A 15,038-nucleotide genomic window follows, 5' to 3' on the forward strand; every position below is an offset into this window, starting at 1 on the left:
TCATGTGGGGCCTGTGCTGGGGGACTCCTCTGCTGGGGCACTGCTGGGGCTTTGTCCCTCAGAGGCAGCAGGCATGGCTGGGTTCTCAGGGGCTCCTGGAGTGGGATTTGAGGATGGGGCAGGGGAGGCTTCATCACAGGGGCTGGGGGCTGAGCTGGCAGCAGGTCCCGGGCTCTGGGCCTTAGTGTTTGACTATCACAGGGGCTGGGGGCTGAGCTGGCAGCAGGTCCCGGGCTCTGGGCCTTAGTGTCTGACTGTGGCTGGGCTGCGGGGTTCAGCTGAGGCTGGGCCGCGGGTTCTGACTGTGGCTGGGCCTCAGCTATGAGCCCTGGCAGAATCAGACCCTCAGAGGCCACTTGGATCTGTGGCTCGGCTGGCATGAGGCTGCCCGGCCGCTCCTCGCAGAGAGCTGCAGCAAAGGAGGAGAGCACCGTGTGCAGAAGGGCCCGGAGGTCAGCGCTGGCCATGAGACAGAGGAAGGGACTGAGGCAGCTGTTGAGCAGGATCAGGTAGTCCGAGTAGACCAGGGCCTCCCAGAGCAGGTAGCCAGGGTAGATGTCCCACAGGAAGGCCAGGTAGAGCAGCTGTGCCAGCTGATAGGGCAGCCGCAGGACCACATAGGCCGATAAAATGGTCTTGGCCACTCGGGCAAAGCCCTGGCGGGCCGTGGGCCGAGGCTGGTGGCGGCGGCAGGTGCAGGCCCGGCAGGCAGCAGCCTGGGTGAGCACGTGGCAGATGAGCAGCAGCAGGAAAGGCAGGAAGCCCCCCAGGATCTCGAGCATCCGCAGGGGCAGCTCCTCGCTGTCCCAGAAGTCCAGGCAGATGACCAGGTCATACCACCAGACAGCGGCCTCGGGGAAGACCAGCCACGGCACACTGAAGAGCGTGGCCAGCACCCAGACCACGGCGCAGACCCAGAGGGGCAGGCGGGCCGGGCGGCGCCCAGGGTACCAGCGCGGGCACAGCGTCAGCAGGCAGCGGTCCAGGCTGAGGGCGGCCAGCAGGAAGAGGCCGGAGGAGTAGGACACTCCCCAGAGGAAGTAGTAGAAGCGGCAGGCGGCCGTCCCCAGCGGCCAGTGCCCTCCGTGCTGGATCTCCAGGATCTGGAAGGCCGCTGCTGACAGGAACAAAAAGTCGGAGAGGGCCAGGCTGAGCAGGAGCGGGGCCAGCCGCGTGCCCGCTCCGTGCCGGGCCTGCGAGCCAGCCAGCCACGCCATCAGCCCGTTGGCCGGCAGCCCCAGGAGCAGCAGGGCCACCAGGAAGACTGTGTCCCAGCCACCCTGGGGGTAGGAGTCCTCATCATCCAGGTCTGTGCGGGGCCCGCGGCCGGCGGTGCCCAGGCTGGCTTCCATAGCAGTGTCCACGTGGGGTCCCCCGTGTACTGCTGGACACAGCATGGGTGCCTGGTGAATGAATGAATGCATGAATGACTGCATATGAGAGAGAGGGTGCTGCGCATCTCCAGGCGAGTCACTGTCACTGTCCCTCTCTGGGCCATCATCATCACCTTTTGGGTAGTTAGTCTATGCCAACCACTTTAAATAGATGATCTCATGTAATCCTCAAACGATCTGTTTTACAGGTGGGGAAAAGGGGGTTCAGAGAATCAGTGACTTGCCAAAGGTCAGGTGGGAAGTGAGGTGCCAGGACTCAAACCTGGACTTAACTGTTCTGCCTCATGGGATCCGAGTGTGTCCAAGTAGACTAAACCAGAGGCTTTTAAACATACTAGTAAAGCTGTTGAATCTTGTCTTTAGGTAAAGTATTATAATAGAACTCCTATATGTGTTAAAAGGGCACCCCCTTTTAAAGGAGGGGAGAGCACCCCTGGGGTTCCAGGGGACATATATATATATATTTTAAAGATGACCGGTAAGGGGATCTTAACCCTTGGTGTCATCAGCACCACGCTCACTCAGTGAGCTAACCGGCCATCCCTATATGGGATCCGAACCCGTGGCCTTGGTGTTATCAGCACCGCACTCTCCCGAGTGAGCCACGGGCCGGCCCTAGGGAACATAGTTTGAAAACCACTTGGTCAGCTCATCACAAAGCCCCTTTATGCCTGGTACCCTGGGGTTCAATTGTTTAAGATTCCAAGAGAAGAGGGCTCTGGGTCTCATGGGTCCATAGGAGTCCAGGGCAGAGAGCCTGAGACAGTAGGAGACCCCTACCCCCAGTAAGTGCCACTCATGAAAGCAGGTTGAGGTCTGAGCCTCCGGGCCCTGTCAGCTGGGCCTCTTCAGCATCCTCCAGCCCCACCCAAGTCTTCTCCCGCTTCCCACAATCAGGCAGAAGGTGGCCCCCATGTGTCCCCTGAAACTACTAAAAAGAGAAGGGGCAGAAGGCTCCAGAGTGTGATGAGGGTGAGGTGGCTGGGAGCACCCTGGCCTGTGATCCAAGAGGCCTGCTGTCCTCAACCCACAATCCCCAGCTGGCAGAGGGGAGGGAGTTTCCCTGCAAGGGTGGAAAAAGTCCTGGTGGCAGCACAGTTACGGGATGGTCCAGATGCCCCAGAGGACCGGATCCTGCCTGCAGCCTTTAGCCTGGTGGCCTCCCCACCCTTAGGGCTCTTCTTCAAGCAGACCCTGCTCTGAAGCTCTAGCCCCTGTTGGATCAGAGCCCTGGGCACCCCTCTGGGCCCCCCTCCGGGCCCTGACCGGTGTGGCCTGGCTTACCTGTGAGGCGCAGGCTGATGGCTGGAAGGAGCGGGGCGTGCCTGCCCGCCCCAGGTCCAGCTGTCCCCACAGCCCCACACCAGGGCCTGCTGCATGGTGCCCGGCGGCAGTAAGGCGGGCGGATAGGAAACCCAAGCTGAGAGGATATCAATCATTCATGAGGCTGCTCTCCGGGAAACCCTAACCCTGGCCCAGTAAGGCCAAGTGACCAGCCAGGCCCCCCATTCCTGACAGCTGAACCCCCCTCACCCGGGCCTCTCCAGCCCAGGATAGGCTCTAGGCTCCCCACGGATCCACCTCCTCTCATATCACCCCAATGCCCCTCAGTCTGGCATTCGAGGCCTCTGTGATCTGGCCTCTCTTCCTCGATTTCACATACGCTCCACCGCAGCCAGGATGTCACCCCACCAGGTGTCCCCAGTGGGCAGCTCGTCCTATCCTTTCCCACCTCCCAGACTTTGCCACACCCTCCCTCCTGGCTGCACTGCCTTCCCTGGGCCTCTACTCAGATAAAGCCTGCCATGTGACACAGCTGGGCTGAGTCCTCAGCTCATCAGCAGTATTCCCCCATCTTATGGATGAGGAAACTGAGGCTCGGAGGGGCTGCTCATGGCAGCCACCCTGTCCTGGTACCCCTAGCAGCCAGCTGAAGACAGTTCTCTTGACCCATCTGGCTCTGCCCTGGCCACCCCCGGGGCAGAGGGCTGGGATTAGGGCCTGGGCTGCCTACCTCACTTACCCTAATCCCCCTCAGGGCCAGATCTCAGGCCATCGGCTCTAAGAGGGGAGGTGCGTAAGCAGCTTTATAGGGCCTGAGAGTCCAGGGTGCTCAGGGTGCTGCATCTCTGAGCCCTGTTGTCCCTCCCCACATGGCCACAGAGCAGGCAAGGGGGCAGCATGACCTGGACCCCAGTTGTCAGGAGCTTCCTGTGGGGGATGTGACTCCCAAGAGGGATGCTGGGGGCGCCCCCTTGACCAGGAAGAAGAGCAAGAGGGAGCGGGGCCTCCGAGGGTCCCAGAAGGGCCCTGGCAGCTCTGGGGAGCAGGCCCCTGTCCAGGGCCCCGAGGCTTCAGGGAGCAGCAAGAACCCCTCTAGGACCAAAGAGGGGCAGGGAGAGCCACCCCCTACAGCCCCAGGGCCGGCCTCTCGTCGCCAGTCTCACCGGCATCATTCCGACCCCCAGCACGATGCTGCTCAGAGGACATACGGGCCCCTGCTGAACCGCGTCTTTGGAAAGGTCAGTCGGGGCCTGGGCAGGGCTGGGTCCTGGGCGGGAGTGCGGGGAGCTTCACGCCGCTCAGGCTCAGCCCACCCTGCGCCGAAGCACTCAGGCCTCCTGCCTCCGGGCTGAGGGGCCGGGTTTCTGCAGAGTGGGGAACGGTGGGTCTCAGGCCGGCCTGAGCAGTGGGCAGAGCTCGCACTCAGGGCTCCGGGGGAGCTCGAGGCCCCAGGAGCACGAAAGGGGACATCCTCCTTCTGGGGCCCATGGGACTTCAGCTGCCTTCTCCTGCCCTGGAGGGGCTGGCCCTGCCCAGGCCAGTGTGGGCAGGGGTGGAGGAGGGAGGATGGACAGAGTTGTGGCTGGCCCTGGGGACATGGTGGACTATCCCCCTGCAGGACCGTGAGCTGGGCCCGGAGGAGCTGGATGGTGAGTGGCTCGTGCTGCTGTTGGGGAGCGGTAGGTGTCCCTGAGCCTGGCCCCTTGGGCCTGACCTCCCTCCCCCGCAGAGCTTCAGGCTGCCTTCGAGGAATTTGACACTGACCGTGATGGCTACATCAGCTACCGGGACCTGGGCGACTGCATGCGGACCCTGGGCTACATGCCCACTGAGATGGAGCTCATCGAGGTGTCACAGCACGTCAAGCTGCGCTGTCAGTGACTGAGGGCCATCTGCTGGGGTAGGGGTGGGGGTGGGGGGAAGCCTGGCCTTGCCCAGGGGCTGGGTGGCCCTGGTCTTCTTGGAGCCTCAAGGTTCAGGGGAATGATGAGGGTGTGATGGGAGCTGGCTTCTGGGAGTCCATCAGGGGTGATGTGGAAGTGGGGGAGGGTGACAGTTTCCAGGGGAGGAGGGGTAGGACCACAGTGGCCCCATCAGAAGGCCCAAGCCCTTGCCCCTTGGTGTGATGAGGTGGGCAAGCAGGGCATCTTGGTGACCCAAGGGAGGCCCCTGGGGTTCAGGTTGAGGAACCCACCCTTGGGACACTTATGTGGCTGCTCTGCACCCCAGCCCCTCCTGCCTCCTTGGGCCAGGTGCCTCTGGCTGGGTGGTAAAGTGCTCTCTGCTGGGACTAGCCACCTGGTGCCCTCTCTCTCTCTCTCTCTCTGTGACCCTGCCCCAGCCCTGTGTCCTGGTGGCAGCTGCCTGAATCTGGGTCACCCTGGAAGGAGGAATACAGCCCCTCCGGAGGCTCTGTGAGGCCTGGCATGACAGAACCCAGCTGCTCCTTGTGAACAAGTGTCCGACAGGCGGGCACTTGTGTGTCATCCTTCACTGGTTTGTCCTTGGGCAAATATATTCTCTCTATTCCAGGACACCTGCATTTTTTCCTTACAGTTTCCAGAGCGGGGATGTAACCTAGAACCATGTGGGTATTTAGTGGCCCATTTCTTTCTTTCAGAACCCAGCTGCTCCTTGTGAACAAGTGTCCGACAGGCGGGCACTTGTGTGTCATCCTTCGCTGGTTTGTCCTTGGGCAAATATATTCTCTCCATTCCAGGACACCTGCATTTTTTCCTTACAGTTTCCAGAGCGGGGATGTAACCTAGAACCATGTGGGTATTTAGTGGCCCATTTCTTTCTTTCCCCCAATGCTGCTGTTTTGACCACTGGTGCTTTATATGGTTGAAGGCATCTCAGAACGGGGGTCGACTGCATGGGGCTGCTTCCAAAGTGACATTTATTGCCACCGACTGGGCTCCAGCACTTTATGGCCATGAACTCTACCCCCACAGCTCCCCGTGGAGGATTCTCCCAGCCCCACCCCAGGACGAGGACGGGAGGGTCAGTGAGCCGCCTGATGACTCACACACAGCGGCAGAGCCAGGATTTGAGCCCGGGCTGTCCTGCCTCGTGGTCCTGAGCTGGGTGGGATATCCCGGCCCCTCAGCACCCACGGAACCAGCCTCCTGCCCCCCACTGTGGACGGGGTGCTCCTTCCTGGATGCAGAGCCCGGGGGTGGGGGGCGCCTGGCCCTCGGGACGTTCCTTCTTGGGCACTGGCCCTCACCGTTGTGACACTCTGCCTGGGTCCGCAGTGGGTGGCTGTGTGGACTTCGACGAGTTTGTGGAACTGATAGGCCCGAAGCTGAGGGAGGAGACGGCGCACATGCTGGGCGTGCGAGAGCTGCGCTGCGCCTTCCGCGAGGTGTGGAGCCTGATCGGGGGCCGTGGTGGTGGGCTGGACGGCGTCCTTGCTGGCCTGTCACTCAGGCCAGGGCAAACTGGGGGCCGGAGCCCGGCAGGCAGTGGGATGAAGGCCCAGGGATGGGTCAAAGAGGGTTTGGCTCACTCCCAGCTGGGGGTCCATCCAGGGAGGCTTCCTGGAGCAGGAGGCACACCATCTTGTCCTGGGAGGATGGCAGAGGTTTGGACAGGTGAAGACAATGGGCAGGGGAGCATCTTGCCCCCAGGAAATGGCAAGAGTGGAGCCGGGTGCAGGCAGAGGCAGCTTTGGGTGGGAGGGGCTGAGCCCTGCCTGGACCCTAGTTTGACAGGGACAGGGATGGACGAATCACGATTGCTGAGCTGCGGCAGGCAGCACCGGCTCTGCTGGGGGAGCCATTGGAGGGTACTGAGCTGGATGAGATGCTCCGGGAAGTGGACCTCAACGGGGACGGCACCGTAGACTTTGATGGTGAGTCTCCCTCCAGACAACCCTCCCGTCCCTCCAGCATCCAGGTTGAGCTGCGGCACTTCTGCGGATCCCCGACTTGGACCCTCCCAAGCCCTGCCCTTCTCTCCCGTAGAGTTTGTGATGATGCTGTTCACCCCCTGAGGCTCCAGGAGGGAGAATCTTTTGCCCCTAGGACCCCAGACACCAGCAGGACCCAGGCTGCACACTTTCCCCCAAGATGGAAGAGACTCAACAGCCCTCAGACGTCTCCTACCCCTGATAACACCTGGCCTGAGAATCTGCTTATGTCCCCCACCCACCCCCACCCTTACCCCTGCCTACTTGAGTCACCTGGAGAAAATCTGCTCTCAACTGCCCACAATTCCCCAATGTGAGCAAAGATTTGGATCTCTCCAGACTCTTGGGAGGTAGGGAGTTTACCAGCACTGGCAGCATTCAAAAATTGGTTAACGTTGGAGGGGATCCCTAATAAGGTGGTGAATTGAGAGGATGGCAGGACCCCTTCCACTGCTTATGTGTGTAAAATGTTGGGCGGGGAAGGGCTGGCCGGTTGCTCACTTGGTAGGAGTGTGGTGCTGATAACAACAATGCCCAGGTTTTGATCCCTGTACCAGCCAGCTGCCAAAAAAAAAAAAGTGAACTTAAAGAAAGAAAGGGATGACCCCAACTACCAAAGACAAAGAATCGAAGCTGGGGCTGCAGGAGGGAGCTGACCCTGTGAGGGTTTCAGACCTGGATAGAGGCTTGGGAGCCTGGGCTGTAACACCCAGGAGAGACAGAAAACCCATATGAGTCTGGGGAGCAAGAAATGAACCTCCTGGGTATGTTCCAGGGTCTTAAAGAGCTACCATGGTCCTGAAAAAGGGACTAAAATATATCTGCACCAACTGGCCTGAGAAAGTGGCCTAAGATACAGATGCTCAGTCAGGGCCTTGAGAACCTGAAACTCCAGGGCCTGCACCTTAAGCAGGAGTGTGGTCTATCTCCAGAGTGTGAAAAGCTGAAAAAACTGTAAAAAAAAATACTGCCGAGAAGGGGCTCTCTTTCAATCCAGGGCACATGGAACTTCTAAAACCAAAACCCAAACCAAAAAACCCTGTTGCTCCAAAAGATGAACTCATGACAAAAATTACAGATGACATAAGGAAACAAACCACCACAAGGATTGACTAGGCAGGTTCAAAAATGGAGAACTAGTATCTCAAAGTGTGACTAATAGAACAATCTAAGAGACCATAATATAAATGGAGGAAAAAAAGCAAAGGAGAGGTGCATATGCAGTAACAGGCTAGTACGTGAACAGAACAGGAAGATTTAAAAAATAACCCACCAGAACTTCTAGAAATGAAAAAATATTGGTGGTGGAATGAAAAAAGTCAGTGAGTAAGCTAAAGAACAGATGAGACATAAAATAAAATTAATGAACTGAAAGCTGCATCTGAGAAATCACCTATCATGTAGCACTGAGAGATAAAAAGATGAAAAATATTAAAGGGCAGTGGTAAGTCATCAGGAGTCGCAGAGAAAGTATAGAGCATGGACCTGAGGCAACATTCCAAGGTGGTGGTCGCAAGTTTTCCATAGAAACTTCCACAGACCTTAAGTCTCCAGATTGAAGGAGCAAATTGAAGCCAAAGCAGGATAAATAAAAATAAATGTGTATTTAGATACATCCCAGCGTAACTGCAGAATACAAAAAGAAAATCTTACAAACAACTCGAGAGAAAAGTCAGCTTACCAAAGATTTTTCATTGGCAATAATAGATGCCAGAAAACAATAGAATAAATTGTTCAATTTATTCTGATATAGACCCACAGTACAGAGAACCACCACTTCCAGAATAACTTTCTGTTTAGTTAAAAAGTGTAGTCGTGACTCTCTGTGCTGCCTGTTTGCTCACTTTCAATGAATGGCATTTGTAATTGTCTTTTTTCCGGCTGGCATATGTAATTTTTCTTTTTTCCTGTTTTGTTTTGATTATATTTATTGAAACGTAATTTTATGTCTGATAAATCTGATAATATAAACTGTGGGCTTGTATTCTATATGTCTGGTTTTTATTTCATTTTTCTAGTTTTTGTTTTTATTTTTATTTTTGGCAGCTGGCCACTTTGGGGATCCTAACCCTTGACCTTGGTGTTACCAACTCTGCATTTTAACCGAGTGAGCTAACCGGCCAGCCTCTAGTTTTTATTTTATCTTACAAAAGTATTGGTTCACAATGGATTAGAAATGAAAACTGGTCCTTTATTGCAGCTAGTTTGGGAACCACTGGTTTAGGAGTTTCTGCATCCAACGGGTACCCCCAAAAGTGCCTTGATGTGAGGCTGAGGGTGGGGGGTCCAGGTGGGCCTGGAGAGCAGGGGACTTAACAGTCACAGAGCTCTAAAGGCACCCACCCTGCTGGCTGCGGCAGTCACAGTGGAAAGTCCCTTCTTATCGGCACTCATGTTTTTGTGGGGGAGACAGACCGTAAACATGTTAAGTATATGAACAGCCCACACTCATTTGGCTAGTCCCTGGGTTGGCCGGCAGGGGAACCACACCAGCTCAGTTCCCCTGTCCCTCAGTGTCATGGAAAGGGGTGTGAGCCGGGGAGCCAGAGCCCTGGGTTATGTTCCTAACTTTGCCTACAACCCACTGGCTGTCCTTGGGCCAGTCAATCCTCATCTTGAAGATGGGTAATGAGCATTACCAAACCTAACCTGGGTTAAGTGCTTAGCACAGGCCTGGCGCCTTACAAGTCTGGTAAATGGTAGCTATTATGGTCTCAGATTTCAGGGTTCTCAAAGATTCTGTTTTTTAGTTTCTAAAATTCTGAGATACTCTGACTTCCCAAAATTCTGAGATGGTCTATTTGTAATGTTCTGTGGTTGTGAGTGTCTCTGATCACTAAGGCTCTCTGTCATGCCAGCCCTACTTGTTAGGCCCTCTGCTCCCTGGTTCTCCCAACCTCTGGGCCTGGGAAGTAGGGCAGTGTGTGGGAGGGCTGGGCCGCTGCCTCGTCGTGGCAACATTCAGGGCTGGCTGTGGCAGCCTAGGGCCCCAGAGCCAGGCTGGAAGCAGGATAGCAGCTTCCAGACCCCAGACCTGCATCATCTCTGAGTGCCCTTGGCCAGGGCCACCAAACAAGAGATGGGGGCAGGCCACATCTGCTAAGGGCTGCAGGTGGAGGAAACAGCCTCCTCCAGGCTCACAGGGCAAAACCGCCAAGGCCCAGCTCTGCCCCTAACATGCCCTGTGACATTGGGTGACTTTCAGAGCATTGGGGCTGTCATGTGTACCATGGGGAGGTGGGTGGTCCTAGAGGCCCTTAGGCTCCAGGGTCAGTCCTTTTCACAGCCTTTGAGGGAGGGGGCTATGGTCAGGATGGTGGGCTGGGCCAGGGGTGGCAGGACAGGAGAGAGCGCTTATCTCTGTACTCGTTTATTAGTACAAAACACCACCCACCCAGCAGCCCCAGAGCCCGAAAATAAGTTAAGGCACAGAGGCAGAAATGGGCGACTTTCCCAGGCCCAGAGGCCTGGGTGCCCCAAACTTCCTGAGCAAACTCCCGGCGGAGCTGGGGGTTTCGAGGGTCCTGCGATGAGGGCCCGGCCGTCGCGGCGGCAGTTCACTTCTCGAAGTAGGGCAGGTAGAAGAAGTGGAAGCCCCGGCGGCCCTTGACGGCGCAGTAGATGAAGATCACGTGGTAGACTGCGGGGCGGGGCCTGTTAGCGCCGAGGCCCCGCCCCTCCGCCCCCCCGAGTGAGCTAACCGGCCAGCCTCTAGTTTTTATTTTATCTTACAAAAGTATTGGTTCACAATGGATTAGAAATGAAAACTGGTCCTTTATTGCAGCTAGTTTGGGAACCACTGGTTTAGGAGTTTCTGCATCCAACGGGTACCCCCAAAAGTGCCTTGATGTGAGGCTGAGGGTGGGGGGTCCAGGTGGGCCTGGAGAGCAGGGGACTTAACTTGTGTCGTATAACTTCGTATAATGTATGCTATACGAAGTTATTACGCGTCTCGCCCCGTCCCGCCCCGGCGCCCGCTCGCACCTCCCGGGACCAGCAACAGGAAGCCCGGCACGAAGAAGACGGCGCTGGAGACACCTGCGGGAGGGAGGGAGGCTCAGGGGCGAGGGCGTCACGGCCCGGGCGAGCCGCACTCAGCTGCAAAAGGGGCCGTTTCCTGCTGGGAGGTGGATGGGCTGGCCAAGGACCCACGGGAACGAGAGGGGTGCCGCGGCCAGGCTAGGAGGGGCGCTCACCTGGAGAGGGGGCCACTTCCAGTCCCACGCCGACCAGGATCAGTACTGCACACAGATGGAGCCGCGGGGGTTAGGGGGGCTTCCACCCCCCAACCCCCAACACGGCTCAGGCCGGAGGAATGGTGTTCCCACCTGAGCTGAAGGTCCCCTGGGCAGAGACCCTCCCCAGGAAGCTCTCCAAGCTCTGTTTTCAGAACAGGGCACGTGGCAGGCCCTGGGAAATGTCTGTGAAAGGAGAGATTTTTGTCTGCTCCTTGGTGTGGCCCCTCAGTCATTCAACAAACATTTATGGAACACCTACTGCGTGCCTTGTAGTGGGAATCCGAGATATAAGGCAGATAAATTCCCTGCCCTCATGGCCCTTCCTTAGTGGAGAGACCCACAAGAACCTGACCGCTATAACCCAGGTGATCAGGATATGGGAGGGAAGAAAAGGGCAGTGTGGGAGCCCAGGGAAGCATCGGCCCCGGGGACAAGTGAGGGGCTTCTTGTAGACGGTGACATCTCGCTGGGCAGGGTAGCTGTAGCGGTAGCAATAGCAGTTAATATTTATTGACCACTTACCAGGTGCTGCCAGGCACTGGGCAAAGCGTGTTACATGCATTGCCTTATATGTCACCTTGACCAAATGAGACAGGTATTATCATACTCCCCACTTCACCGAAGATGAAACTGAGGCACAGAAAGGGAAAAGAACTTGCCCACGGCTGCAGTTGGAAGGTGGAGGCTATCTGACTTTGCTTTGGGCATCGTGCAGGCAGAAAGAGAATTCCACACGGAGGGAACCCAGAGTCTGGAGGGAACTTGAGGCTTTCTAAGAGCTTCCAGCATTTGACAAGACCAGAGAGGCAAGTGCCCAGGCCGGAGGAGTTTGGTAGGGCCCGTAACCCCGGGAAGGGATGTGGACGTTGGCAGAGGACAGTGGGCGCTGGGGAAGGTGGAGAGGTCGTGGCTGAATCCACCTTTCAGATCCAGAGCCCTGGGTCCCCAGTTAGAGGGGGGAGGTCGGAAGCTGGACTTTAGGTTCTGTGGCAAGGTAGAAGTACAGCCTGGGGGCTGGAGGGGATACCGTGGACTGTGTGTTTGTGCATGGCACAGAACACTTCGAAAAGGGTATGACGGGGGTCAAAACTCACTCTCTGCACCCTGGCTTAGGGCTGCCAGCTCTGCCATCTCAGAGGAGACATCTTTTTTGAATTCCTACAAAGGCCCTTTATGGGCCTCTGGTGGCCCCCAGACCTGACAGATGTGGGTTTAAATCCCAGCTCATCTATTTCCCAGCTGCGACCTGAGCAAGTCCCTTCATCTGCCTGAGCCTGCGTCCTTGTTTCTGAAACTGGGATGGGAACAATGCTTGCCTTGCTGGGTTACTGAGAGAGAGGATGAAATGAGACAAAGCTGGTGGCCAGCACCGCCAGCCCCAGCATGCAGTGGTGCTGGGAAGCGGTAGCTCCGACCTCTGCACACAAACACCCAGAGCTGAGGCTGGGCTTTCTGGCAGAAGGTCTGCCTGTCTGAGGGGCTCTGGCCTTCCTGAAGAAGGGAGGGAGGGGGAGTCAGAGCAGCAACCACAGTTGGTCGCTTACTATGGGCCCCTGTGGACCCCAACCCTGGATCTTTTCTGGGGACTCTGCCTCCTCAGCCCCATAGGAGGAGCCTGGGAGTCAGAAAACATCTGGCTGTGAGATCTGCCTGCTCTGGGCCTCAGTTTCCCCATCTGAGCCATGGGGGTGGGATAGAGGTCCTTATCAGCTCTTCAACTTCAGAGAAGGGGAAGTGACAGATGCCTTGTGGATAAGGCTAGCAGGGCACTCAGCACCCCTGGCCACAGGGACAGGCATAGCCCTGAGCTCTGCTCTTGCACACAGATTCTGGGTCCTACCTCTTACTTGCTTCGTGACCTCTGTAAGGTTGGGAAAATAAATCTGCCTGCACCTGGCCTGAAGTAGACACAGAATAAGTGGTAGCGGTTACTCTTCTGTCCCCTGGTGGATTAAACAGTCTAAGTTAAAAAAAGGGAAAATCTTTGGAGAGTTGAGCCAGGTTCCATTTTCAGCTATGTGTGATTTCCTGGCTGTGTGACCAGGAACCTGGGCCTCCCCTCTCAAGGCTTCAATTCTCTCACCTGTAAAATGGGGGAGGGGTGATGGCAGCCAGCTGCCTCCTCAGGACGCTGGGAGGCTAAGTGTGCCAAGGGGGATGCAGAGCCGCACAGAAGAAGGGCAGAACCACTCATGGGCGAAGGCGGGGGGCCCTTGGGAGCACTCACCCAGCCCCAGCAGCAGAAGCAGGAAGGAAGCCAGCACTACCCGGCAGTTCTTCTGGATCAAAGGGTGTTGGGTCCAGCTGGGTGGCAGGAGAGCAGGGTGAGCATGAAAGAGGTGAAGGGAGGGGGTGAGGGAAGGCTGTTGGAGGGGTAGAGCCAGGGCTGAGTGTGCTGGGGCAGGGGCCACAGGCAACGTGGAGGCTGAGGGCTCAAGCAGAGCAGGGGCTCACCTGCAACAGGCATTGTAGGAGCCCTGGGTGTTGCTGCTGATGGTGCTAAAGGACCACTGGGAGGTGCGGATGGATGTTCGGCTAGAATCTCTGCAGGACAGGTGGTCCAGTGAGGGGCAGTAGGGAGGCAAAAAGTCCCTTCCAGACAGGAGTCATGATGAAGTGCATGGAATGGTGCAGGGACGATGCCTGGCCCCTGCAGGATAGTGGGCTCTGAGAGGGGACTGGGGGTGAAGATGAATTCAAGGGCTGGGGGTTTCTGCAGGATGGGGAGTGGGGAAAGCCTGGGGATGAGAGTTGGGGTTCTTGAAGGACAGATGACCTGTGGGAAGGTGGGGACAGACCAGGTTGGGGGTGGGGAGAGGCTGGGCACTAGGGCAGGGTGGCTTGCAAAACAGGGGACCCCATGAGGTGAGCAGGGGTCAGGCTAGGACTCCTTATAGGACAGCACGTGAGACAGCTGATGAAGCCAGGTGGGGGACTGGGCAGGGTCCCTTGGGACAGGAGCCAGAGGAATGGGGCTGGGGGTACAAGGGTGGGTCCCCACCTGGCCCTAACCTGGTGCTGACTCCTCCATCTGGCTCCGGAGAGGCCTGGGCTCCATCCTCATTGTTCTCCAGGTTCTGTTCCAGAACACAGAGCTCAGAGGGATTTCTGGGCTCAGGCTCTTCCTCATTTCCCGCTCTCGGGGACAGGAGAAAAGCAGGCCCACACACAGCTGTTGCCTGGCGCCTGGCAGCTGCTCACCTGGCCCTCCTCCCTTCCCGCAGAACGGGTTTGGTGATTCACAGAAACCGAAACCGAAGTAGGAAGTGGGTGGATGCTGGGGACTTGGGAGGCAGGAGTGAGCACGGGTCCCAGGGCCAGGAGATGTCCCAAGTCTGGGAATCAGGGTGGAGCTCACAGGATATTTCAGGGGCCCAGCTTGGGGACTGTGGATTTGGGGTACCAGGAAAGGACAGGCCCGGGGTTCTCAGGCTTGGGGCATAGGAATGAGGTCCAGGTCTCCAAGAAAAGGAACCTACAGTTGGTGGCAGTTCTCTAGGAAAATGGGCATTTCCGGTTTAGTGGGAATCAAGGGGTGGGCAAGGACTAGTCATGTAAGTGGGGACTTCCAGGTCTAGGGGGGAGATTGGGGTGGGGACTTCCAGAACAGAGAAAGGGGCGCAGGTTCCCTTAAGATCGTCAGGCCTGGGGCTCCGGGGAGTGTTCCCGCGTATGGGCCAGGTCTGGTTCGGATACAGAAGAGCTCCCCAAACCCTGCGGGAGCGAGGGATCAGTACTCAGGACGGGTGGGGACTTCAGGGGGGCTCTCCAGGCGGAGCTGAGGGATGAGCTCCCGGGTGCGGGTTCTGGGCTCTGCGGTGCCGGCTGGGGACCGACATCAGAGCTGGGAGGGTCTGGACCAGGGGTCACGCGCGGGGGGCAGTCTCCCGCTCCGGCTGGGGCCTCTAGGCGGGTTCTCCCCGAACTTGGGGTTCTCCAGGGCCCGGACCGGGGTGAAGTGGACCGGGCCGTTCACCTGGTAGCGCAGCCGGGACTGCTTGTCCTCGTCAGCCCCCTCGAACCGGGCCCGGCGCTCGAAGTGCAGCGGCCCGAAGCGGGCAACCCCGCTGGACTCCGGCCCAGGGCCCGCGTCTTCCAGGGACAGCTCGAAGGCGTCATCGATGCTGAACTGAGGCCGGGCGGCGCTCATGACCCCGGCCCGCTCCGGAGCCCAGCGCCGCCGCGACACCGCCCCCGCGCCGTCGTCAG

At 57.7% G+C, this 15,038-nt stretch overlaps 3 protein-coding genes across 10 annotated transcripts; 1 reads left to right on the top strand and 2 right to left on the bottom strand.

Moving 5' to 3' along the window:
• GPR152 (G protein-coupled receptor 152) lies at window positions 1–1,397 on the bottom strand. The gene is given in 2 exon segments (XM_008572110.1): window positions 1–192; window positions 195–1,397. Coding segments are annotated over 2 exon segments (1,395 nt in total).
• Window positions 1,398–3,547: 2,150 nt separating this feature from the next.
• On the top strand, window positions 3,548–6,714 carry CABP4 (calcium binding protein 4). The gene is made up of 6 exons (XM_008572093.1): window positions 3,548–3,916; window positions 4,297–4,327; window positions 4,408–4,551; window positions 5,936–6,045; window positions 6,387–6,534; window positions 6,647–6,714. The coding sequence occupies exons 1-6, from the start codon at window positions 3,548–3,550 to the stop codon at window positions 6,673–6,675; spliced, it is 831 nt and encodes a 276-aa protein (XP_008570315.1). The 3' UTR covers window positions 6,676–6,714.
• Window positions 6,715–9,944: 3,230 nt separating this feature from the next.
• On the bottom strand, window positions 9,945–15,019 carry TMEM134 (transmembrane protein 134). Of its 8 annotated transcripts, XM_008572096.1 has the most exons (7): window positions 14,806–15,019; window positions 13,842–13,906; window positions 13,284–13,373; window positions 13,057–13,133; window positions 10,788–10,832; window positions 10,576–10,629; window positions 10,067–10,231 (listed from the first exon to the last, which is right to left on the bottom strand). In XM_008572096.1, the coding sequence occupies exons 1-7, from the start codon at window positions 14,977–14,979 to the stop codon at window positions 10,149–10,151; spliced, it is 588 nt and encodes a 195-aa protein (XP_008570318.1). In that variant the 5' UTR covers window positions 14,980–15,019; the 3' UTR covers window positions 10,067–10,148. The 8 variants fall into 8 exon arrangements, 5 of the variants coding, with proteins under 5 accessions (XP_008570316.1, XP_008570318.1, XP_008570317.1 ...); XM_008572094.1 differs by lacking the exon at window positions 13,057–13,133 and having other exon boundaries at window positions 9,945–10,231; XM_008572095.1 differs by lacking the exon at window positions 13,057–13,133 and having other exon boundaries at window positions 13,284–13,507.
• Window positions 15,020–15,038: the final 19 nt, after the last annotated feature.

This window comes from Galeopterus variegatus, unplaced genomic scaffold (genome assembly GCF_000696425.1).
Source record: "Galeopterus variegatus unplaced genomic scaffold, G_variegatus-3.0.2 Scaffold752, whole genome shotgun sequence".
Lineage (NCBI taxonomy): Eukaryota > Metazoa > Chordata > Mammalia > Dermoptera > Cynocephalidae > Galeopterus > Galeopterus variegatus.